Source organism: Gopherus flavomarginatus, chromosome 1 (genome assembly GCF_025201925.1).
Source record: "Gopherus flavomarginatus isolate rGopFla2 chromosome 1, rGopFla2.mat.asm, whole genome shotgun sequence".
Lineage (NCBI taxonomy): Eukaryota > Metazoa > Chordata > Testudines > Testudinidae > Gopherus > Gopherus flavomarginatus.
The window spans coordinates 142,300,121-142,326,550 of NC_066617.1; the positions used below are offsets into that span (position 1 = coordinate 142,300,121).

Consider the following 26,430-nt stretch of genomic DNA (forward strand, 5'->3'; position numbering starts at 1 on the left):
GAAATTTCTCCCTGAATCACAAATGGTCCCTGAAGCCCAGCATCTTGTGGTCCAGTTTTACAGTGTGGAGCATCCCAACAGCCAACCTGTTTGCCACAAGAGACAAGAAGAAATGCCAGCTTTTCTGCTCCTGAGTTTTGCAATCTACACGATAAGCATTGCCTGGTGGACTGATTAAAGAACTGTGCGTCAGGAGCCCTAACACTCACCCTCTTTGTAACAGGTCACTTAGACGCTAAGCTCTGTAGGTCCAGGACTGTCTTTGCGTGTCTTGTAGAGCACTGAGATCATCATCAGTGCTTAACAATGATGGAGAGGATTCATTATTAATGTTCAGAAAGTGCCAGCATGTTTATACTACACTATGAGCCCAATTCCGCCACCCTCCCTCCAACCAGGGGAGCTGGTGAAGGTGATAATAGCGTGGCTTCTGCACATATGTGGCTTGAAGCCTCCACCCCAACTCTGTCACGTGTTGGTGTCTTCCCATTCCCACCTGCCATGATGCCTCCCAGTCAGCTACTCTGCACAAGTTCTCAAGTCAGTCCTCCTGATACACGTAGTATGGGATTTTCTAAAAGCACTCAGTGTTGGCCTAACTCTGCTCCCATTGAAGTCATTGATTACCATTGAGCAAGAGTTACGCCAACGCTGAGCACTTTTTAAAATCCCACCCCAGAGTCAAATACACAGGGTAAGATGAAGGAGGAATGGGTGCATCCTTTTGCCTTTCCCTTACTCCCTGGCTGCCAAGCCCTTCTTCTGGCTAACGCCACGACCTCACTGATACTTTCCACGTGCTCACCATGACACACATGCCATATTGTCATTTTGGAAAATGATGGTGCATCACTGACCAACCAGGAGGCTAGATGCTTAAATTTCAAGGCTGGCTCTCAGCTAACTTGCAATAAACAGCCATTGGAGCTATGTGAGCTGCTGCCACCTCACAGGGAGGGGCAGTTGGAGCACTCTCATCCCTGGCTGGAACATAAATGTTTTCATGGATGGTAGTGGCCCTGCATGAAGAAACGTGCTTTGATGATGTAATGGGCCTTGGAGCTAGGAATTTACTGGATTCTTTGTATTGAGCAGTTTACATGTAAACCCCTGAAAACGGAGGCTGGGATTTTCAAAGGACCCAAAATGATTGAGGTGCCTAAATCCCACTGAAATCCCTTGGGATTTCTAAAGGACTTTCAATGGGATTTGGGCAGCTAACGGCCAGGTTTACATCTTAAAATAAAAATAAACGCTTTAAGCTGAAATTGCTACTTTATTATTTCCCCAGGTATCTTTTAACCCCAGATTAAAATAAAATAGCATAAACCCTGACTCTGCCTGCAGGCCTTTGATATGCTGTGCTACACTATGCATAGTCCTACAGCTGACAAACACATTAACTCAGTCAGACAGGGCCTGTGGTATTGTGCCAAGAGAGCATTATCAGGTGTAGTCCATTAGGGGGTGATGATTAAAAGGAAGGTTAATTATGTGATCTTATTTCATTTCCATTTCCATGAGACACGTTTCACAGCACCTCCTTACACTCCAGTGTGTTAACTACAGAGGCCTTCTAATAAGAATCAATTATTATTAAATAAAATCCTGCTTATGCCCCTCCGAGGCTCTATGTTTGATCTAGTTCTCCTTACTGTGTACCTGCTTCTGTGGCCCCATCAGTTCAGTTTTGGAGCCCTTCACAGACAATGGATTTATCCCCACAGCACCTCTGTGAGAAAGGGAAGCATCACACACCTCCTTTTACAGATGGGAAACTGAAGCATGGGTAGGTTACATGACTTGCCCAAGGTCACCCAGCTGGAAGTTTGACTAGAGCCACAAATAAAGTCCTGTTCTTTTGAGTAGAGCTGATTGAAAAATGTCCAGCAAAACTTTTCTGTCAAAAACTGCCAATTTCATGAAAACAAGTTTTAATAAAAACTTCATTGGGAAGGTGTTTCAAGTACAGACTGCAGAAGGAAGGAGAAAGATGGAGGAGAAGAGAGAAGGAAACAGACCCCTGAAGAACCTAACAGGGATTCCCACACTGTATTATACGTGACATCTCTAGGGGGTACACAGGCAAAATTGTGTAATGATGGATTTTATTTATTTTATTTATTGCATTTTCATAATAAGCTACTCAGATGAAGCTATAAAACTCTGTGGGAATTAGTTATTTAAAACAGGGTAGTTCATTTATTTCAAGATGTACCAATGGGAACAGATACACAGAAATGCTGACATAGAGAGCCCTCACCTCCAGTCTCCATGCAGAGTGGGTTCAGTTGCCCAGCAACTGTCCAGTCTAACTGAGCTCAGAACTTAGCAGGGGGGGGATCGGTTGTATACATTGCACTATAACTATATCTGTATGTAACAGTGAAATATGGACAAATGGCTAAACACAAGTAGTTTTAAGAAAAACACCCAAAGTATCATGAGGAGAAGGGTAGGGATATGCATGCAGCTTGTAGATCTGGAAAAGGATACACAATAAGAAAAAATTGGGAACCTCTGACCTATAGGTAAGGCACTCACTTGCAATGTAGGGGTCCAGGTTCAAGTCAGGCAGAGCAGGTACCTGAACTCATGGCCTTCACCTGGGATGTGGAAGACCCAGGTTTTATTCCCTACTCTGCCTGATTTGGAGCAGGGGCTTCAACCTGAGTTCTCTACAGCCTAAGTGAGTGCCCTGAAACAGAAATCATTTTCCAGACAGCCTTGTTCCTGAGTCCCACTCCTGGGTCTTACCCACAAGTCTCCTTACTTTCCCTATCTTGAACCTGGTTGGAGCAGCTGAATGTGTGTTCTGGGGCATCCTTCTCCCACATGGAGGTGGAAGGAGACCAGCATGATGGAGACTGTGATTCTCAATCTTGTCCTTTCTCCATTAACCAATTTTAGTTTTTCTTCTTTTGAAACAGTTAGGTTTCAGACACAATTAGGCAGTGCAATTCCCCCAGGAGCTTCCTCTGAACTTCAGCTCTGTGAAGTGTGATACAGGAAGGCCAGGGAGCTGTGGTAGAGGGGAATTATATAAACCTTAGGCTAATTAAGGTGTGGTTCCCTGTAGACTAGGGAGGGTTGCTACAGGTTAATTGGAGCACCTGTAGTCAATTAAGGCCCTGTTAGCAACCTAATAAAACCCCCCTGCTTCAGGCAGTCAGGGAAGAAGGAAAGAGGACTAGAGTTTGGAGGTGTGTTGTGAGACTTGAAAGATCAGGAAACTGGAGTAAGAGAGACCCTACCCAAGCAGGGGAGGGATCTTTTCTTCCCCCCCTCCTTGTGTTTAAGGTCTGAAGATACCCCACCCAAGGGGGAAGAGGGTAAGAACCTGCAGGGGTTGAGAGGGCCTGGGGCTCAGAATAAGGAGCAAACCCAGACCCCTCCCCCACTTCCCTCCTTTACCACCTTCCTGGGCCACTAGTGGGGCCCTTGGCACCCCAAGACCAGGGGCAAGGGGTGGTTTCTTAGCCCCCACCAAGAAAAGTGCAGGACCCACCACACTGCATTGGCCATCTTGTCACAGCACACAGCTTCATTAGTGTCTTCTTGGTGATTGTAGACAGGCCACTGGGACAAATGAGAGGAGACTCTAGAACATATGGGTGGAAGAGTCTTCTGCACACTCTTAGACTAACCACAATCTACCCTGCACATAGGAAGTGTCTTCAGTCTTTTTAATTTAGTGGGTGTGTAGCTTGGAGGGATTTTCCAATCACCATAATTTAAAATATTGATCATTCCACTTAACTCTTTCACTCTGCCTTTGTTTCCTCTTTTTATTGATGCCTCTCCGCTGTCAGCCGTCCTGTCCATTCTGTACAAGTATTTTTTTGCCTGCCTGACATACAGCATCATGCTAATAGGCAGCTAGAGCAAAGAAGCAGGAAGTGGAACTCCAGAATTCTATCCCTGCCTCTGCCATGGTTGTGCTTGTGTGACTTTGGGCAAGTCACATAACATCTCTGTGCCTCCGTTTGCTCAGTAAAATGGGGATAATTGCAATTAAAAACCCGCAGCTGGCCTGTGCCAACTGATTTGGGCTCACAGGGCTTGAGCAAAGGGTTTGGTTAATCCTGCAGGGTCCTAGAGCTTGGTCTGCAGCCCAAGCTCAAATGTCTACCCTGCAATTGAACAGCCCCTTAGCCTGAGCCTCACGAGCTCAGGTCAGCTGGCATTTGCCAGCCACAGGTTTTTAATTGCAATGTAGACATACCCTAGGTCACTTTTAAAAGTGGAACTTTGACTTAAGCGCTTTTGAGACTTTTACCTTGTATATGTACCTTCTTTATGATCTCTTTGGGCTTATCAGGTATTAGCTGGACTGAACATGTGTTTGCTGCACTTTTTGTGTATTGTTTCCTGTCAATACAGCACTCTGCTAATGTTCCTATGTTTTGGATTTACTTTTATTTTTAGGAATCAGTCCTGTTAACGTAGGAGTGCATTTGGGATCTGTTCCGGTATGACCATCTGTGTGCTCGTTTCTTCCTGTTTATCACTATATAACTCATCCACTCATTTTCAGCTTTAAAGGGTGCTTCCATTCCTGCTATGCACTGAAGGCAAAATAAAAATCAGTGCCATTCACCTGCTTACTCCATTACACTTATGCAAACTTCGTTTTCTCCTACTTTCCTTGGTGATAACTAGAGCCATGCAAAAGTAGAGGTGGGTGGGGTGCTTCGGTTTAAAAATTTCACCATTTTCATTACAGGCAGTTTTGTGTAACTGAAAATTCATTTCTCTGCAAAATATTGAGCATCTGGTTTGCACCCTCAGAAATTTCAGCAGTCGTGGAATAGTAGCTGTCTGATTTTCTTCTTTTGCACATTGTAAGTGAGGAAAGAAGGCAGGAAAGAGTGAAATATAGGGCACTATTACTGCTGACTCTCCCATCTCCCTTCTTTCTGCTCCAAGTTTTTTTCTGTCAAAAACTGACCCAGCAATGCTCATACATAAATAGCCAGTGGTTTGACCCCTGGGCCACATGCCTGTTGAGATTTAGAGCTAGATTGTCACTTCATGACCTGTAGCATATTGTTCTGCTGCCCCACAAGCAACCTGGGAAAAAGTGTGACTCAAAGACTCACAATCTGTCTCCCAGACTCTCCTCTGCTTTCAGGAAGAAAGACATTGCATCAGGCCTATATTTGGCATGCTGGCCAGCTATACAAGCAAGCACATTAGCATTAGAGCCAAAGCTATGTACAGTCCCCAGCCCCTCTTACCCACCTGTGCAGGGGGAGAGGTAGCCATTCTGTGAAGTTTGATTGCCCTCTCTTGCTTCAATTAGTGCTACGGGTAGTCCACACAAATGCACCCCCCCTTACTTGCTTGCATAGCCATGTTGAGCCCTTAACAAGTTGTGTTCTGTGTCCATTGAGAACAACAATAAATCAAGTGCCATTGTTTGTTTGTAACCAACTTTTCATTTAAACAAGAAGGCCATGAAGTGTTTACGCCAAGCAGGGACTAGATCAGAAGAGGTGAGCTTACCTCAGGAGCAGGCGAAGTAAAAGAGCAGTCAGTGTTCAGATGCGGAAGTGTATTCACAATTGTACTTACAGAAAAGCACCTGCAACAGCAGCAAATCTGGCCCCTTCCTTACCAGGACACCATAATGTCCTCATGCCTTAGGCCCAGCACACGCACAGTGAGAGGTGTGACTAAAACAAAAGAATAAATTCACGTAGTGGCAAAGTTACAGACCTTCTGAGCTGATTTGCAACCAAGCTCACTTTTCAGTGCTGAATATGTGCAGGCAAAGTATTACTGCATGCGCCCTCTATGCTCAATTATACGCTGCACTGAGCATATGCTCTACTCACGTATTGGGGTGAGATGCATAGTTTAAGTTCTCTGTATACCCACTGGTTGTTAACGTTGGCCACCATTTCCCACTGCTTCGTTGTGAACCTCAAAAACTGTCTTTTTCTCCATTAAATAAGTCTCACTCTACTTCTAGCAAGTTTTTTTTTAAAGAAAAAGGAAAAATAACCCTGTTAACTGCTAATGTTTCTCATTTCTTGTTTCAAATATGTTGCAGCACTCTAGTTATATGGGAAAGTCATAGTCTAGGGCTTATTCTAATTCAGTTCAGCCACCTCACTCTTGCCCTCCAGTGGCTTATCATCCAGAAATGGCAATGGATAGCAACCCAGGGAGTTTTCAGGAGCTCTTCTGATTTGTCACGCATCATGGATAAGGTCTTTCGCAGCTTGATATCTGCTACCATGCACTCTGCACACCCATGGCTTTTCTAATCCAATCAACAAAGGAGTGTTCAAACTGATAAGAATGAACAACAGACAAGGAAGCATTCAAAGCACAATCAAGCTCAGTAGGACCTTTACTTATCCCTTACTTTTGCCTCCACTGAAGTCTAAATAAAGGCTTAATGCCTTGTATAATACAGCGTCACTCTGCTTCTGCCTTTCTGTTGTTGACCTCTCAAGTTCAAGCTCACATCCAAAATCAGGGTTGTAGATTAGAAGGAGGCAGGTCCTCTTACATCACTGATATGCACGTTTCTTTTATTCTGCATGCCTAACAATCGTTTAGGAGGATGGTGCATTCCATGCTGTTTTAATTCTCATGAAGTTTTAATATTCATTTTAAAAGGTTACCCTTTGTCCCCACAAAACACTTGGTTTGCAGCACATGATGTTTTCTCATGCTTTTTTACAGCTGCCTAAATACAGTGCTAGTCTGTTAATCTGGAAGAGTTCTTTCGTGTGGAAGAAACAAGCTCTATGCTCATTTGATGCCAAAGCTGAACGTGAATGCATTTGTGTGATATTTTTTATGAATTAACCATAGCTCTCTTTTCCAAGGAAGGACAGTTGCTGCTTTAATGGTGCATGCACTATGGTCCCTCATTATGGTCCACTGATGTTAACAGGAGTCCTTCCATCAACTAAGATGGACTTCAAATGAGGCCTATATACCTACCTAACCTATAGCAGGCATTGCAGCCATGAAAGTGGCACTAAATAGGCCCAGTGAGGAGTGGAGAAATGGGTTCTATCCAGACAACTTGCAAGAAATACAGTACTTGATTTCATAAATCTCAACATTGTCTGGCTTCTGCTCAAGTAGGGAATTATTTTCTTCATATTAAATAAAATTTAATTGATTTTTTTAATTTTTCAAGTGGCAGAAAGAAGCCAAAGATTGTATCTTGGGTAGTCAAGTGAGAGAGAACTTCCAGGCAGTTAGTTTAGGTTCCCACTGTTCTCTCTGAGGAATAGTTTATCTACAGAGAAAGCAGTAGGATTTAAGAAAATAATATTGTACAGCTTCAAAAACCTAGTTACAGTAGAGTAGTGGCATTCAAACTTTTGTATGGTGACCCCTTTCACACAGCAAGCCTCTGAGTGTGACCCCCACCCCTTATAAATTAAAAACACTTTTATAATGGCATTAAATATATTTAAATACTAGATGAAAAGTGGGGTTTGGGATGGAGGCTGACAGCTTGCAACCGCCCCCCCATGTAAAAACCTCACTACCCCCTGAGGGGTCCCGACCCCCGGTTTGAGAACTCCTGCAGTAGAGCCTTGCTCATTTGTGCTAATGACTGCACGGTTGAGAATAACTGACTTGTGCAAATTAAAACCAGCCTCTCTGATACCCTTACTCACATTGAGTAACAGCTTACTGCTCAAGCCGTCCCATTGAAGTCAATTCAGTGATTCATATGCTTAAAGTTAAGCGTTTGTTCAAGTGCTTTGTTGGATGGGAACCTTTGTGTGGTTCTGCTGTACTGCAAATGAATTTGTATTGATTTTGAAGACTGAATGATTTAAACTCTAGAAACAGCTGCTCACTATTTTAATTTCCTTATTTTATCATCAGAGGGTGAAAACGTTTGACAATCCCGCTGTTTTCAAACATACAGATATGTGAAGGAAAAGCCCAAATTGCTGCTTTCCTGTGGTCAGCTCCAATTCTTGTCATGAGGAAATTAGAGATTGTGTCATGTGCTAATTTGGAATGAATAGGGGGCAGCTAGTTCAATCCTTCGACATTATTGTACTGAGCTAATCTGTTCAAGGCAATCTAACTTGTTTTCCTGATTGTTTTTGTTTATGGTGTACTAGCTGCTTGGTGCAGGCCTGACTGCCTATTTTAACTATATCCTCTATAAGGAAGAGGAAGAAGATGCGTATTCTGTAATGTGACTGGTTAGCCGCCTTTACCCCTACTATGGTATGGTGTGTGTGTGGTATTCTTTTAAATGCATGCCTGGGAATGCTCTTGTGGCTTGTGACCATCTTGCATGAGTCTTTTTGTTTTTCTTGGGTGTTTGGTAAAAGGCTGTCAGCTCTTTCTGCACAGCACAACCTATAACTGAAAGGCGGGCTTGCAATGGCTTTGCATGTGATTTGCCTGCCTTTGTGGAGTTGTTAAAGAGCAAATAAGCACTAAGGATGGTTAAATGTTTGTAGAACATAACATAGGGCCTAATCTTGCAAACCCATCCTTCCAAGACCAACCCTTACGTGAGCCGTTCCACTGAAGTCAATGGGTCTACAGTGGCTCCCTTTTACTTTTTAATAGCTTTTGTAGCTAGCTAACAGTACAGCAATGTTAGTAGAATTCTCCAAGTATTCCTTTTGCTATAGGGAATACGACAGTAAAGTTACCTAATTGCAAAGGCCAAGAGCTTAGCAGGATTCCAAAAAAAGGATCGGATGTTTATACAGATAATGAGAAGAACCAGTTACATTAGATAGGAGGATAAAATAAATTACAAGGGATATAAACCTTCATGCTTAGAAATTTTCCCTATGAGCTGATTATTCCTTAATTGTCCTTTACAGAGTTTCTCGTATCTTCCTTGGAATTACTGTCAGTGACAGAATACTGGGCTAGATATACCACGGGTCTTATTTTGTATCCCAGTTCATATGGGAGAAATCCTGATCCCACTGAAGTCAGAGACAAAGCACCCATTAACTTCAGTGGGGTCTGGATACAACCTTATGTTCATACAAATGTTTAAGGCCACTGTACTCTTTTAAGTAGGGATTACTCAATGCAGGATTAGGCCCTAAACAAAGACAAAATCTCTTCAATTACTAGCAAAATTAATTTGATCACAACAATGTTATTGGTGTCGGTAGAACTGGAATAGATTTTCTGCAATTGTCTAATTTTTACTATGAGTTTAATTTTTGTTTTATATGCAATTGCCATAAGGCCTGATTTTTATTAACACTAAGGCCCCTTCACACCCCTCTGGCTGGGTAAAAGGGCCTTAAAGTGGGAGTAAATAATAATAATAATAATAGGGCCTGTAATCATCCTTAGTGACATAGTCCAGTTGGAAATGTCAGTAGTAATATAAATATAATGTCTTGATATTTTTCAGATAATTCTAAGTGTTGTATCCCACTGATTGATCTTGATCAGTTATGCAGGGATTCTAGAAATATGGGTAGGAATCATACATAAAACTCAGAGGAGGAAAGGAAAAAAGTGAGGTATTTAAAGAAGAATTTGTACTGAAACTCTTGTGTTGGGATGGGACCCACCCAATTCAGAAGACTCCCATCTCAACACGAGTTTCAGTAATACAAATAACAAAATCATGGCACCAGCAGTAATCAGTTGTGTGCCATTTTTCAACCCAGTGGTGAGTGGAGCCATCTCTGATCGCCAGGACTGGACCTCAGTCTGAAATCTCTCCTGCAACAAACAGATCTTTTTGTTATTTCTGTTTAGAGCCAAGCCTCTGTGTGGAGTCCAGCAGCACTTTCGGGTTTGTGGGCCTGATTTTCATATACACGAAGGCTGCTCTGTAGCGGAGAGAGACCTTAAAGGGTGAATAAATGACATTTACTCTCACTCTAAGCAGGGGCGGCTCTAGCCATTTTGCCACCCCAAGCACTGCGGCACGCCATGGGGGACGCTCTGCTGGTCGCTGGTCCCGCGGCTCCAGTGGACCTCCCGCAGATGTGCCTGCGGAGGGTCCGTTGGTCCCATGGCTCCAGTGGACCTCCCACAGATGTGCCTGCGGATGCTCCATCGAAGCCGCGGGACCAGCGGACCCTCCACAGGCACACCTACGGGAGGTCCAGCGGAGCCGCCTACCGCCCTTCCAGCAACTGGCAGAGCGCCCCCCGTGCCATGCCGCCCCAAGCACGCGCTTGGTGTGCTGGGGCCTGGAGCTGCCCCTGACTCTAAGGCCAGTTTCCACTCCTAGAGCTGTATAAAGTGGCTTTGGTGTAAATGAGAATGAGACCCAATGTGTTTACTGTGCACTGTCAGACTAGTAATAAGCTGTCTTGTCTGTGAGTTGGTGGTAGAGGTTTTGCAGCTCCCTCCCTTGCTCTGTTGACAGACCCCCTCTTGTCATAGAACTGGAAAACAAGCACCTGCTTCAGCTTCATGGAGATGTTCTGTTTAAATGACCTGCCAAGAGAGTCTGACTGCAATTAAGTCAAGATGTGACCCAAAGCCTTATTAGTAGAAGCAGCTGAGGCAGAAAATGGACGTGACAGCAGATCCACATGCACTGCACGCACATTCAGAGGCGAATGCCCTGCTTTAGCAAATGAGCAAACTCGATGAGATTCTCTCACATTCAAGATGAAATTTGCCCCAGAGCAGAGGCAGCCACTTCAGGGCCCCCACATTACTGAAGTGATGCATAATGCAGTAGAGATCTGGGCCACATGCAGTGGGACTAATGGAGTCCTGTTGGGAAGGGGCAGACTGGGAGGGTGAGCCATGCCAGAGGAGCAGACTTCGTGCTCAGCACAGTGCTCATCGCTGCAGGGTCCACCTGCAGCGGGCTGGCCAGAAAGTCCCATTCAGGTCAGGTCCTCTGGTCCTTTGCACCACAGAGGACTGCATAAGGCCCAATGGTGGCTACCATGACTGAGGCAACTTTTGTGGAGCATCTCCTCAGCTGCCCCATAGTTTGGGGAAGAATATTCCTCCCCACCCCAAATCTGCCCTATGCCTGGCCTAGCTGCAGAGAACAGGTGCTGGGACCTGGATTTGTGCATTTGCACCAAATCTCCTTCTCAAAGTCAATGAAAATTTGTCATCGATGTCTGCAGATTCAGGATTTGACCCCATGGGTTTAAGTGGTGGGTGTGGCCTGGCCTGGGTCCTCTGCATTTGGCTGATTTACAGCTCAGAAATGCAGTAAAGCTTAAAATATCATTTGCACCTTTGCTTGTTTGCCAAGCTCCAAGACCAAAATTCTGCCTCTACTTTCCTCTTAATGACGTTCCAATTACCTAACCTAGCTCTGGTTAGGCTTCTGTATATGTTCTGCCTAAACACAGGCAAGATCTTGATTTGAACCAGTTGGGACTTTTTTGCCTAATCTCTGAAGTTCTTCATTAATCTACATCTCTGGAGATATCCAGAGTTCTGACAATATAGTCAGTGCTTAAGGAACAATCAGATTGTTCTCATAAATTAAATGAGACTGATTGTGGGAGTGGTTAAATCATTTTCAACTTTGGAAATACTCCTCTTTTCAACTAATTTTGCCCAGCAGCATGAAAAGTCTCAGTCATCCAAGAAGAAAGCAGTAGGGTCAGGGGGGTGAAAAGGAGAAAGCCAGAGGAGCGCATATAAGACCTGAAAATATATTTTCATTACCAACTGTCAGCACGGGAACTATAAATAGAATGGTGATGTTAACATTCTGGAGCATGGAAAAATATCTGCCAGAAATTAACCTACTGTAACAAACAAGACAAAGGTGAGAAAAAAACTGCTGAGGAGATGGATGCAAAGGACTCCAGTCAGGACACAGATGCTGTCTTTGAGAGATCTGTCGACATGGCTCTCCTTGACAGGGCCTGATCCTGCAAGCCTCCCCCTGCTCCCCCAGCACCAATGGAAATCTAATGTTGAGGGACAAGGTTTAGGTGGTTGGTGCTTCTCTTGTCCCACTTCGAAAGGAAATAGCTGACATGATGATGTGTTGGGGGCAGGACAGCACGTATGTTTTGTGCAAAGTAGGACAGGCAGGACACCATCCAGCCTCATCCTACCTGTGACTGGACGCCTAATCTCCATACACCAACAATATTCCCCAAGTTGCCAAGCAATGGCAAAGGCTGATCCGATGCAGAGTGCAGTGAGCAAAGTGTAGGGGGAAGAGCTGGTCTCCAGCACAGTGTGTCCGGCCCGACTGCAGATGGATAGGAAGAAGCTGAGAAGGGAACGTGGCCCTAAGAGTGCTGGGAGAGCAGATGGTCAAACTCACAGTGGCAGCAGGATCAGACTTATTGACTTCAGTGGGAGTGGTAGCGTTGAGAGCCTCCCAGAATGTGCTTGGCACCTCGCAGAGGTGCATCTCAACAAGCCGTACCTTTACCAGAGCCATCAATTGTCTGGCAGCAGGAAGAAGGGCCCCTGGATGTGCAGTGAGCTTGGGCCTAAAGTCCACCCTTGTGGTGGGCACAGAAATCAGGCATCATAAGAGCTTGTGTTGTTCTGTATAAGAAATCTTTGTTGTTGACCTTTTAGAGTTCTGTTTGTCAATACGGTATTAATGGAAAAACACAATCCATATCTGACTGAATGGAAATTTGATTACTATGCAAATAAAAAGCCCTTTTAAAAAATTTTCTTTTGGTTCAATGAAATTGGATAAGCTCTGCTACTATGCATTACTGTTTTCCATCCACTACTGACGTGCTACAATAATTTATTTTTGTTTTGTTTTAAACACAGAGCTGTGGGATGATTTTTACCTGCTGTCTACACAGAAGAATTAAAATGGACTCTTACTGAAGACCAAAAGTCTCCGCTCTCTTTGCCTTAATGCACAATCTAGAGAAGCAACATTTCAACGTGTATCAGTATTACCTGTGCATGCTTAATGGGCCATATTTATAGCTTCCTTCTCTGTTCATGTTGATATGCCTTAAATTGAGATAAATTTTAGCAAGGTCACTGCCTGGAACACTTTCCAATCCACCTTGAAATAATTCTTAACTGAGAAGAGAAAAATATTTTTATTGTTTTTTGGTACAAGATTTTTTTGGTAAAAGCGTTACTACTCTTATGCAGTATGATTTGTAAAGACTTTCTTTTGTAGCTCCACAATCAGTATTGTGTGGTAACAGGGCATCCTCTGCATATTCATCCCAGATTTTCTTAGTTTAACAGAAATATCTTCATGACTATAGGATATTTTAACTCAAGCAACTAGCTGTATTTTTTTAAATGAAGGGATTTTTTAGATTTCATAACTGTCAACTTTTTGCTGTTTAGTATTTTTTTTCGATCTGTGTCTGTCTCCCCCTCCCTCAGGTCCAATTGAAGCTGCACTTCAGTCCCAGCACCTTTTGTTTCAGATAGAGGGTAACAGACTGGCCTTGCTGCCAGAGCTGCACCAGGAACAGTCCAGCAGAGGGTACTAGATGAGTAGCCTGGGTGCATTTCAGCTAGATTTGATTTAGAACAATGGTTCTCAGACTGGAGGTTGGGACCCCAGAGTAGGCCATGACCTCGTTTTTATGGGGTTGCCAGGGCTGGCTTGGACTTTCTGGGGCTTGGGGCTGAAGCCTGAGGTGGGGCCGAAGTCTGGGTGGTAGGGCTCTGTCAAGTATAATTCCCAATTCTGGACCTTAGCGTCCAAAATATGGGTACTAGCATGAATTCCCTGAAGCTTAATTACCAGCTTAGATCTGATAGGCTGCCACCAATCAGGAATTTTTAGGGCCTGATACCCTCTGGTCCCCCCAAAACCTTCCCTGGGGACCCCAAGTCCCAGATTCCCTGAGTCTCACAACAAAGGGGAATAAACCATTTCCCTTCCCCCTCCTTTCTTCCTCCCAGGTCCTTCCCGCCCTGGGAACAGTAGGAGATCGCCTGATATCAATTCCTTGAAACACAACACAGAGAGATCAAGTTTCTCTCTCCCCCTTACCCAGAGGCAATACAAGCTTACCTTTCCCTCCTTCCTTTCCTTTCTCCCACCAATTCCCTGGTGAGTACACAGACTCAAGTCCTTTGAGCCTTAACTAGGAGAAAACTCAAACAGGTCTTAAAGCAAAGCTTTTAATAAAAAAGAAAGAAAAAAAGTAAAAGGTTTATCTCTGCACTTTAGATGGTAAAAAGTTACAGGGTCTTTCAACTTATAAACAATAGAAAGAAACTTTCTCCAGCAGAAACACAATTTAAGCTACTTCCAGCAAGTACACATATGTAAATGAAAAAACAAAAACAAATTAAAGGACTATGACCGCTTTTGCTTACTTACAATTTTGAATAGATAAGAGATTGTAGCAGGGAGATTGGCAGAAACCTGGTTGCACCTCTAGTCCCAGGATCCAGAGAGAACAAAGCCAAACCCAAACCCACAAACAAAGGCTTCCCTCCACGAGATTTGAAAGTATCTTGTGTCCTGATTGGTCCTCTGGTCAGGTGTTTGCAGGTCACTGTTTGTTAACTCTTTATAGGTGAAAGAGACATTAACCCTTAGCTATCTGTTTATGACAGGCTCAGGTTACAGGCCCCCTGCCTGGGGCTGAAGCCCTTGGGATTTGGCTTTGGCCCTCCCGCCTCGGGTGGTGGGGCTTGGGCTTGGGCTTCGGCCCCACCACCTGGGATCATGTAGTAGTTTTTGTTATCAGATTGGGGTCATGGTGCAATGAAGTGTGAAAACCTCTGCTTTAGAAGTATGTTCAATTATAATGTAGGGCCTCTGGGAAGATTGTGAGTAGGGGACAAGAGAGGGAGAGTATCTGCTTTTGCATTGCTCTTGGTGCTGTTCCACATTTATCTGAAGTGCCTCCATTAGGACTTTTAGCCTTACTGCCGACTACCAGCACAAACCTAACTGATCAAAGAGAAGATTTTGTGCCCAGCTTCGGGATCCTGATTCAGGGGAGAAAAACCTCTTTTTAAAAAGGTTTTGAAATGCTACACTACATCATTCAACTGTTTTCTGTCATCAGAATAAGATGCATTATATTAACTCCACTTAGGTATAAGGGTTATTTTGCTAATGGGCCCTACAGTTACTAAGAACAAATAAAAAGAAATAGCATTAAAAAGAAATCTGAATTGCTGTCACTTTGCTGTGACTGCCAAATTGCTCAGAAACCACTTTGACGAGCACAGGATGGATAAATGATTAGATAGGTAGAATGGGGGCCTAGATGGAACAGATGGCTGGACAGAATGGAACAGGATGGCTAGAGGTGCAATCAGTTTTCTTTCCGATCCTCTCTTTCAGGACAGTGAAATTCTTTCAGTAACAAATGATTCTGCTGCCACATAGTTAGTTCTTGATTACATAGTTGCAAAATAGAAGGAAACCTCCACTTTATATATAATTTTTAAAAAAAAAACCACCTGTACTTTTATGAGAGATTCAGCAGTTTTGCAAAATACAAGTGAACCCAAAGTAGATAGTTTCACAAGTTACACTTGGGTGCATTACTCAACCCTTGATTACTATTACTTAAATACGTATAAGAACAGTCATTTTTCTATTGCCAGTGATACCTCTGAGACATCTTTTAAGAGAAAGTATAAGAAAAGATACTTTATTTAAGGACAACTCTCTCGGTGTTGTTTTGTGTGTAATATTAATGATTTTCAGATTCTCATAGCCTTGTATGCCTCTGTAACACAGTCATTCTGGCTAGCTATGTTCTAGGGACCCGCTACTTCACTGAGGCTACGTCTACACCTCAAATTAGTTCAATATAACTTACATCACTCAGGGGTGCAAATAAGCCACACCCCCGAGCGACATAATTTACACCTACCTAAGTGCTAGTGTAGACAGCACTATGGCAACAGGAGAACTTCTCCTGCCGACATAGCTACCACCTCTCAAGGAAGCAGGAGTTATTACGCTGAGCGGAGAGCTCTCTCCCATTGGCTTAGAGCATCTTTACCAGAAGCACTACAGCAGAACAGCTGCATCGATACAGCTGTGCCCCTATAAATGATGTAGTGTAGGCATAGCCCAAGTTACATTTGGGGTCTTTTAAATCACAGGCTGTCTCTTTAACTCAGCTTGTCAGGTTTTTACCAGCAGTTGTTTGCTAGTTACCACTTCCTTGTTTTACAGTTTAACACCAGTAAGTTTCTGGTTGAGGCTAGGACTGTCAAACAGCACCGGGGAGGGAAAGGCAGGAGGCAATGCATGCATTTGAGGTAAAGGATCATTTATGACTTGGTGATCCTGTGTGTGCACCTCTATCCACAACGAGCTGAAGAGTCCCGGTGACTTTTATTTTTAACCTGCTTGAGATAAAACTCTATTGATACAACCCATTACTTGACCTGAACTTACTATTTTTGTATTATTTGTATTACCATAGGGCCTAAGCACTCTAGTCATGGACCAGAACCCCATTGTGCTAGGCACAATATAAATGCAGAACAAACAAAACAAAACAAAAAAAAGCCCTATCCCTGCCCAGAGAGCTTACAATGTAAGTATTAGACAAGAGATAACAGGTAGAGACAGACCAATGGGGGAGTGCAAGGACACAATGAGACAATGCTGGTCAGCATGATAGGAAGTGATCTCAGTACACCTGCAGCCTAAACTGTTGTGAAGTTTCTTATAGTCATCTCAGCAAAGGAGGGATTTAAGGAGAGTTTTGAAGAAGGAGAAGGAGTTGGCTCATAGACTCATAGACTCATAGACTCTAGGACTGGAAGGGACCTCGAGAGGTCATCGAGTCCAGTCCCCTGCCCTCATGGCAGGACCAAATACTGTCTAGACCATCCCTGATAGACATTTATCTAACCTACTCTTAAATATCTCCAGAGATGGAGATTCCACAACTTCCCTAGGCAATCTATTCCAGTGTTTAACTACCCTGACAGTTAGGAACTTTTTCCTAATGTCCAACCTAAATCTCCCTTGCTGCAGTTTAAGCCCATTGCTTCTTGTTCTATCATTGGAGGCTAAGGTGAACAAGTTTTCTCCCTCCTCCTGATGACACCCTTTTAGATACCTGAAAACTGCTATCATGTCCCCTCTCAGTCTTCTCTTTTCCAAACTAAACAAACCCAATTCCTTCAGCCTTCCTTCATAGGTCATGTTCTCAAGACCTTTAATCATTCTTGTTGCTCTTCTCTGGACCCTCTCCAATTTCTCCACATCTTTCTTGAAATGCGGTGCCCAGAACTGGACACAATACTCCAGTTGGGGCCTAACCAGCGCAGAGTAAAGCGGAAGAATGACTTCTCGTGTCTTGTTTACAACACACCTGTTAATGCATCCCAGAATCACGTTTGCTTTTTTTGCAACAGTATCACACTGTTGACTCATATTAAGCTTGTGGTCCACTATGACCCCTAGATCTCTTTCTGCCATACTCCTTCCTAGACAGTCTCCTCCCATTCTGTATGTGTGAAACTGATTGTTCCTTCCTAAGTGGAGCACTTTGCATTTATCTTTATTGAACTTCATCCTGTTTACCTCAGACCATTTCTCCAACTTGTCCAGATCATTTTGAATTTTGACCCTGTCCTCCAGAGCAGTTGCAATCCCTCCCAGTTTGGTATCATCTGCAAACTTAATAAGCGTACTTTCTATGCCAACATCTAAATCGTTGATGAAGATATTGAACAGAACCGGTCCCAAAACAGAACCCTGCGGAACCCCACTTGTTATACCTTTCCAGCAGGATTGGGAGCCATTAACAACTACTCCCTGAGTACGGTTATCCAGCCAGTTATGCACCCACCTTATAGTAGCCCCATCTAAATTGTACTTTCCTAGCTTATCTATAAGAATATCATGCGAGACTGTATCAAATGCCTTACTGAAGTCTAGATATATCACATCCACGGCTTCTCCCTTATCCACAAGGCTCGTTATCCTATCAAAGAATGTTATCAGATTAGTTTGACATGATTTGTTCTTTACAAATCCATGCTGGCTATTCCCGATCACCTTACCACCTTCCAAGTGTTTGCAGATGATTTCTTTGATTACCTGCTCCATTATCTTCCCTGGCACAGAAGTTAAACTAACTGGTCTGTAGTTTCCTGGGTTGTTTTTATTTCCCTTTTTATAGATGGGCACTATATTTGCCCCCTTCCAGTCTTCTGGAATCTCCCCCGTCTCCCATGATTTCCCAAAGATAATAGCTAGAGGCTCAGATACCTCTTCTATTAACTCCTTGAGTATTCTAGGATGCATTTCATCAGGCCCTGGTGACTTGCAGGCATCTAACTTTTCTAAGTGATTTTTTACTTGCTCTTTGCTTATTTTCTCTTCTAAATCAACCCTCTTCCCGTAAGCATTCACTATACTAGACATTCCTTCAGACTTCTCAGTGAAGACCGAAACAAAGAAGTCATTAAGCATCTCTGCCATTTCCAAGTCTCCCGTTACTGTTACCCCCTCCTCATTGAGCAGTGGGCCTACCCTGTCCTTAGTCTTCCTCTTGCTTCGAATGTATTGATAAAAAGTCTTCTTGTTTCCCTTTATTCCCATAGCTAGTTTGAGTTCATTTTGTGCTTTTGCTTTTCTAATCTTGCCTCTGCATTCCTGTGTTATTTGCCTATATTCATCCTTCGTGATCTGCCCTAGTTTCCATTTTTTATATGACGCCTTTTTATTTTGTAGGTCACGCAAGATCTCAAGGGTAAGCCAAGGTGGTCTTTTGCCACATTTTCTATCTTTCCTAACCATTGGAATAACTTGCTTTTGGGCCCTTAATAGCGTCCCTTTGAAAAACTGCCAACTTTCCTCAGTTGTTTTTCCCCTCAGTCTTAATTCCCATGGGACCTTGCCTATCAGCTCTCTGAGCTTACCAAAATCCGCCTTCCTGAAATCCATTGTCTCTATTCTGCTGTGGCTCGGCGGATGTTTATGGGGAGCGCCTCCAAAGCATGAGAGGCAGCATGTGAGAAAGCACAAAGGTGCTTGTTCAAAAATTTAACAAGTGGGCGATTGAGGCTGGTATCCTGGGCTGAATGCCGGTGGGAGTCAACATCTCAGTGCTGACTGAGAAATGATAGGAAGGGCTAGGCTGAGAAGGCATATGTTTGTTGCTATGGTAAGTAGAACCTGTTAGTTTTCTTTTATAGCAGTGCAAACGGATACTCAAGCAGCTTTCCTCTATGTCTTAGGCTACTGTCCATGTTATCCATGCTAAATAATGTGACAGCTGCAAAGGAAGGGCTAACAAAAGGAGACATAATAGGGTGACAGATTCCAGGGCTTTTCTGATGCATTATCTTGATTCAGATGCTTGGACCCTACATATATCTGTCAAGGTGTTTCTACTGAGTCACTCTCTCCATTCAAGAAATATAAGATGAGTTGGATCCTCTCTCTGAGATAGAAGAAATGAGTGGATAGGACAGAGGAGATCTGCAGGGCAAACCCCAAGAACAGCCAGTTTGGGGATGAAAGCAGTATAGAATTGAAGTGTGTTTTTTTCACTGATATTTGTTACCCATAAAGTTACATTCCAGGAAAGATTGAAGACTCTGATCTGGGAACTGACATCATGTGGGCAAACTGTCAATTGTAGGATTGAGGCCTAAATTTGGACTTTATAAAATGTGACTATGCTCTGTCCAGGCCAAATTGTGAACATCACCTGCTTACAGACAGCAACTAGCTTTTCTGTTGATAAAGTAACTTCTTGTGTAAAGGTGTTTTAGAATTCATCAGGATATTAACTGACTGCTTTAAAAAAAAATTCAAAGTGAAAAATGTAACTTTGCACAGTGGCTTTCATTTTGTGTTAGAGAAAGTCTCGCTAGCTCTCAAAAAGGTACTGCACAATCGAACGTACAGCTGGAGAGGATATTAAACAACATAAAGAACTAAGCCTCGAACTTGTATACAGTCTAGAACAGTGGACACAAATATACCCTCCAGTCAGACTTAAAATGTAGTGGAGGAAAAGCACTTTTGCTCTATTGTACTTTTATAATATACACATTATCAGCTTGTTTGGAATTGTAATGTAAACAGTCCATCAGTTAGAGCAGGGGTCGGCAACCCCTGGCACACGGCTCACCAGGGTAAGCACCCTGGCGGGCCATGCCAGTTTGTTTATCTTCTGCGTCGGCAGGTTCGGCCGATCGCTGCTTCCACTGGCCACGGTTCGCTGTCCCAGGCCAATGGGGGTGGTGGGAAGCGCCACGAGCCGAGGGATGTGCTGGCCGCGGTTTCCTGACACCCCCATTGGCCAGTGGAAGCCACAATCAGCTGAACCTCCCGATGCAGCAAATAAACAAACAGGCGCGGCCCGCCAGGGTGCTTACCCTGGCGAGCCGTGTGCCAGAGGTTGCCGACCCCTGAGTTAGAGTAACGTAAAAATGCTGCATTAAGTTAATAGCTGAGTCCAGAACTCCAGTATAACAGCTGTTACACCAACTTTTGCCTTGTCAAACAACCCCCATGTATCTCATGGTGCCTATTTCTTGCCATATTTGATTGTTATGCTGTTCTGTGTGGTCCTATAATCTTTCAGTGAATAAAGGCATAGAATGTAAATCAGAACTAAGTCCCATAAGCACATTTTATTTCATTTCAGTTAAACAAATTGTTTTTTTTAGTCCCTGGATGGTAAAAATTTCCTTTATCAAAAACCCTATGGAATTTTATCTAATAGAAATTATATCCCTGCTATAGTATGGCTCTTCACTCTTTTAAAATCAGTAGGTTAGTACAGCAATTTCTAAAGAATTCTAATGATTTCATCTCTGTTAAATGCTAAAGGACTTTAAGGGTTGAGAGCATGCTCTGGTGGATTGGGCATTGGACTGGCAAATGGAAAAATCTCAATTCACTATGCAGTGTTGAGCATGTTACGACTCTGTGCCTCAGTTTCCCCTCTCTGGGAAATGGGGTAATGCTAATTACTCACCAGACTAGAGTATTTTGAAAACTGTCAGTTAAAAAGCAGCTAACTATTATTAACAGATAGATTTTTTTTCTTTGCTGTACTGTAAGTAAAGCAAGAATATGCGCCTATACTAGTTGCAGGCAGGGTGTCTGATGTTGTAACATGTGCTATTTCTCATTTCTCTGCCTAAGCACTTTCTCATTTTGTGGGGACACTACCAGCCCTAAGTAGATTTATGGCACATCTGTTCCAGTGCAGTCTCATTTTGTTTCCTTGACTAGAAACAATCTGCTATTTGACATGGTGATGGAGATGCTAAGGCAGGTCCATGGAGACACATCACTTTGACAGATGTGTGGGCAAAAGAAATCACTACACACTTTGATTTTTATGGTGCTGCTATTGCTTCTTAGTTAGTTTGTGTTTTTAATATATATATATTTGCATTTCCATTCTTTCATTCAAAACATATAGGTCAAAATATTCAAGTGTAGGTTCCTAAAGTTAGGCTCGTAAATATATTTTTAGCTATCTATTAAAAGTGACTTGATTTCCAGCTGTGCCAAAAACCATTTTTTTTTAAAAAAAGGCTTCTTATTTAGGTGACACTGTATATGGAATTTAGGTTTGTGATTTGGGACACCTCAATTTGAAAAATGTTGGTCATGGTACATGGGGACAATTAGTTGGGCTTAACTAACCAATTCTAGTCCTGCCTGTTCCCTTCCCTGAGGGACATCCTTCAAGTCCCCTTTTCTTTAGTGCTGCACCTTTCATTTATTCAGCTGGGATGCACAGCGCTTCAGTGTGAGACACTAACAATGCTGAGACCTAGTAGAATAGAATCAGCCAGGGGCCCTTTGCACTGACTTTGCGTTTAAGGCAGGAATAGCCTCCCAGTGTGCAGAAGGCAGAGCTGCCCATCAACCAGAATTTAAACTCTCCCTCGTTGGGTTCAGTGACCAGATTTTCCCCAGACAATCTGTGTCTTATCAAAGTGGCCTACATTGTGTTTCATAGTGATTTTTTTTCAAGAGAGTTCCAATCCTAACGGACTGCAGCTTAAGAGCCTTACCACCAAAACTTTTGTGGTTTCATTTTTTTGGGTGCTACTGCTGCAAATCATTTCTCTCAACATCCCAATTTTCTGCCCATAGTATTTTTTACAAGCAGCATCTATTTAAAAAACAAGGCTTATCCAAAATACACTGTGTAATTTCTCAAGACAGCGGTGATGGCTTTGTGATAAGGAAATATTAGTGACTGCATGGTGACTGGCAGCTCAGTGTGTTATCAGGAGTGGAAACTGCCTCCTGCAACAATAAAAGAATAAAGGAGATAAATGGGGTTTAGCTGTGAAGTGAAACAAAAAAATTCATGTGAGACAGGAAAGTGAGCATCAGCTTATGACTGAAGCAGCTTGTTACCCTTAGAGACCATAGACTAGCTGATGGCCATAGTCTGGCCAGTTGTTCACTGCAAAGAACCAGTTGCCATGATGCCCAGGACCATGGTGACATTCTCAGCCATGGATAATTTATGGTTTCTGCTGGCTCCTGTTCTCCAGGTTGTCTTTGAGCTTACCACAGAGGGTTCGGATGCCATCCTAGTGGAGCCTGTGTTTCTATGTTTGTCCTCCAGCTTGGTGAGCCCCAGGAAACACAACCATAACCGCTGTGCACTGATAGAAGGTGAAGAGCATTCGCCTCTCTCACGGCTGCCTCAGGGATGTAGAACTCCCCAATCTCCCTTCGTCCCTAACCCAACCCACCTTCCTATGGCCAGCTAGTCTCCTGCTTCCTTCCTCCATCCAAACCCTGCCTGTGTCCCTTCTCTATCTCCCCAACCCACTGGGAGCCTGACACACATTTCCTGTCATTAAGCTTCCCCTTCCCCCATCCATCCTGTCCTCTTTCTCTCAGGGTGACTGGAGGTCTTCCTGTCCCAGGTGCTGCCTCTTTTGTTCCTGTGCTGCATTCTGGGTTCACCTCCAATTGTGCTTTATGCATTAGGCATCTCCTGATCATGCCAAAATCCAGGGTGCCCAGGTCTAGCCAAGTGCTGCTCTCTCCCACCCATCCATACTGAAAATCCCACTTTGTTCCTTGGGCCCACCCACAATGCTCAGAATTTGGGTGCAGCTAATGCTGGTTTCATAGAGGTCCTGCGTATGCTTATCACACCATTCCCACATTTGAAAGTCACGTATGCACCTACCTTCCCCTTAGGCACTAGAGCAGGTGGATATAAAGTTCTTTAGGTGCCTGTCAGACTGGAGTCTCACACTTACACCAGTTTTACACTCATGCAACTTTTTGACATATGGGACCTGGGTCTCTTCTCAGTTACACTGCTAAAATCTAATGGTAGCACCACTGTAATCAGTGGATTTGCTCTTGATTTACACAGGTGTGAGGGGACAATTAGCCTCAAACTGGTTTTTTACTAGATATGTTTAAAATAAATAGGGACATTTTTGAGCAGATGTTCATGAAACATGTATTCCCCCACCCCCCATATTTGAAATTCATGAGTTTTCAGTTCACTTCTTCTCTGATTCTGATTTTCAGAGGTGCTCAACGTTGTCTGCTCTGACCAATAGTTGGAATTGCTTGTGCTCTGCAACTTTGAAAAATCAGGCTCTTGGGATGAAATCCTGACCCCACTGAAGCAAAACTCCTATTGACTTCAGTAGGACCAGGATTCATCCTCAGTGTCTGAAGTTGGACACCCAGAACTGGAGGCACCCAGGATTAGAAGACTAGGGCTTAACTTGTCTGTGCCTCAGTTTTTCCATCTATAAAATGGGGCTAATGACCTTTACATAATGCTTTGAAATCTAGGGATGACAAGTGCTATGTAGCAGCTAAGCATTGCTGTGCAGCTTCAGTATTCGCTGAGTATCATTTTTGCTCAAACACCTCCTGGCATCTCCCAGGCAACTCATAATACTATTATATGCAATAAAATGCTCCTCATCAGGCCAGAGCTTGTGCTTCTAGTATTAACCACTAAGGTTCCAAGAAAAGCACACTGTGAATGCCTTCCTTACACACTAGTGTGTAGGCTGTGCCAGGGGGCACTAGAGCCTATTTACATATTTCGCAGTAATCACTGATTTCTATGATTTCAAGAAAAGGTCAATTTTTAAAAAACGTTTCCCTTCCTTACCTCAGTTGTGCTCAATGTATTTCTGCTACAGGATAGTCTGGTTCCCATCAAAACTACCGTCATTTCAAAAAGTTTCTAGATGCTATTACACATTTCTGGTGTGGAGTACAGTGTATGTCCATCAACTGTACTTTTATTTGCATGGCTGGCATTTGCTTAAAGGCACTAAGCCAGCCTTAAGTACAAAAATTATCCGTGCATTCCTAAGTGTATGAGTTTTCTTGGAGTAAACGTGCACTCCAGTTGTCATATTATATGCAGTCTTATCCCTTTGGCCATGGAAACTTTCATAGTCTTATGGAGAGGAGTGAAAGTGCTAAAACTTTGCTTGAGCAGCTGGAGGCATTTATAATCTTCAGCCATTTAAGGACTATCAGAGCCTTTTCACAGAGAAATTGATTTTCTCCAGTGTCCTGTCTTCTTTACAGTTAATATACCAGTTTAAATTCTTTATGGAATGGGTGGCAGAGGCAGCAAGTGACAATCCGAGTAACAGTCTCTGATGATACCACAGAACACTGCTCTGCCCCTTTGCAGAACAAACGTTCTGCTGGATGGTCTTCATGTGACCAGCAGGGGAATCTGGCTCCTGAGCTCTAAAGGCCTGGATGGAATAATCCCCCAGGACGGGTGGGCAGAGAAACTGTATGTGTGATAGGGAGCTCAGAGGGTTGGGTGGCCTGTGGTTAGAGCACCCAACTTCTGGCCCTAGGCTTCTCTGTCAAGGTGATAGAAGTAACTGTTCCTGACTTTAAACTGGGGATCTTCAGCTTTCCACTCACATCTGGATCTAGGCCCTTGAGGCGGTGTGGTAGGGGGACCCAGAGCCACTCACTCCACCAAGTCACAGCCCAGAGCCCTGTGGGCATCACCAGCAGGGTCTACCCTGTGAGACTCATTTGCTTCCCTGGGTTACTTCCTACCTATAGATCCCTTCACTTCAGGATGTATCCCCTATAGTCCAAACAGTCAACCACTTTACACCAAATGAGTCTAAAGGATCAGGACCCTGAAGGACCTGCTGGTTCTCAAAGGGGGTGGTGGTAGGAGAAGGCTCTGCCTGTTGATCTTACCTGCTCTGTGGTCCCCTCGCAGGCTCAACCTTTCATCTGGCTTCCTCTCTTCTGCAGCCTGTCCATCACCCTTTGCCTGGCTTCTGAGCCCCTCTTTTGACCCACTCCTCCAGCAGCAGCATTCTTGGCAGGCCTGGAGGAGGCGGGGCGGCCCAGTATTGCCTTTTAACCCTTTAGGCCCAATGTGAGATTTGAATACCCCATCACAGCATGGTTCACCTACAAACCATCCTCTCCATGGAAAGGTGTTTGGATCACTGTGGCCTCTCAGCCCTGAAGATATTGTTGAGTTCAGAGACTGGAGCCACCAGCATGGCCCTGTCCCTCTGTCTAGCAAAACGATCCCCCTCCTCCTCCTTCCTAGGAGTCAGTGGTACCCTGCTCTAGCCCTTTCCACCCACCCCCAAAACCGCACTGAGTCACGAACCTCCAGTGTCCCCAGGAGAGGGACCGTGCTGTGGAGGAGACCCTTCACCCATTTCCTGCAGGCAAGGAGAGATCCAGCTTCAGAGAGCTGGTGGGGACAATACACCTGACCGTTCATGTGGCCAGGTGTGAGCCTCCCAGTAGAGAGGCAGGGTATCTGCACTGTCATAAATACACTTGGGGTGCAGGTAAAAGTGGCGGGTGCAATCAAACCATATACATTTTAATGGGGCCAAATGTAAAGTCATAGACTTAGGAGTAACACAATGGGCATCATGTCAACTGCCAGGCAGCAGCAGCACACCCCAGAGCATCTAGTGGTAGCCTTGGCTATTACATAAACTCTGCCTCAGAGTCACCCGATTGCGAATGCAGGGCTAGCAGCGAGAGATGCCTTGCTAGCTTAATGAGCTGGGAGCACTGCATGTTTGCTTGCATATGCTGAAGGACTATTGGCATTCTCTTGGTAATGGCACCAACCGCATTAACATAACAGACAATTTACAGTCTCAAGAAGTGTGGTTTTTTTTTTTTTTTTGCATTAATGAATCTTCTACCACCTCAAGCTAAAGCCACAGTAAATGTCATCAGATGCATTGAAACACTGCTTATTATTATGGTCAAAGCTCTTCTTCCAATATATGAGCTAATACCTGGACTGTAAGGCTTATGATGTACTGTACAACAGCTCTGTAACATACTCATGTTCTAATGTTACAGACTTCTTCAAGTATATGGCCCTATGGGTGCTCCAATGTAGGGTTTGCGCGCGCGCCCCTGGGCTCTTGACTGGAGATTTGAATCAGCAGCATCTGTGGTCCATGCCTGTGCACTAAACAACCTCGTGCTCCAGAACCAGGGAATGTAAAGGAGTGAACCCGCCATCCCAATTCCATCTCAACAACCTGCACCTTGAAACAGAG

The 26,430-nt window shown here is 43.9% G+C and overlaps 1 protein-coding gene across 4 annotated transcripts in view; it reads left to right on the forward strand.

Annotated features, from left to right (window-relative positions):
- Positions 1-16,635, forward strand: part of TSPAN11 (tetraspanin 11) — a 180,738-nt gene extending 164,103 nt beyond the window's left edge. For 3 of the 4 annotated variants that reach the window (XM_050966514.1, XM_050966525.1, XM_050966536.1), the window contains 2 exons: positions 8,115-8,223; positions 12,721-16,635. In XM_050966514.1, coding sequence (XP_050822471.1) covers positions 8,115-8,195 — 81 coding nt within the window. In that variant the 3' untranslated portion in view covers positions 8,196-8,223; positions 12,721-16,635. The remainder of the gene's footprint in view (positions 1-8,114; positions 8,224-12,720) is intronic. The other variant, XM_050966518.1, reaches the window with a different exon arrangement.
- Positions 16,636-26,430: the final 9,795 nt, after the last annotated feature.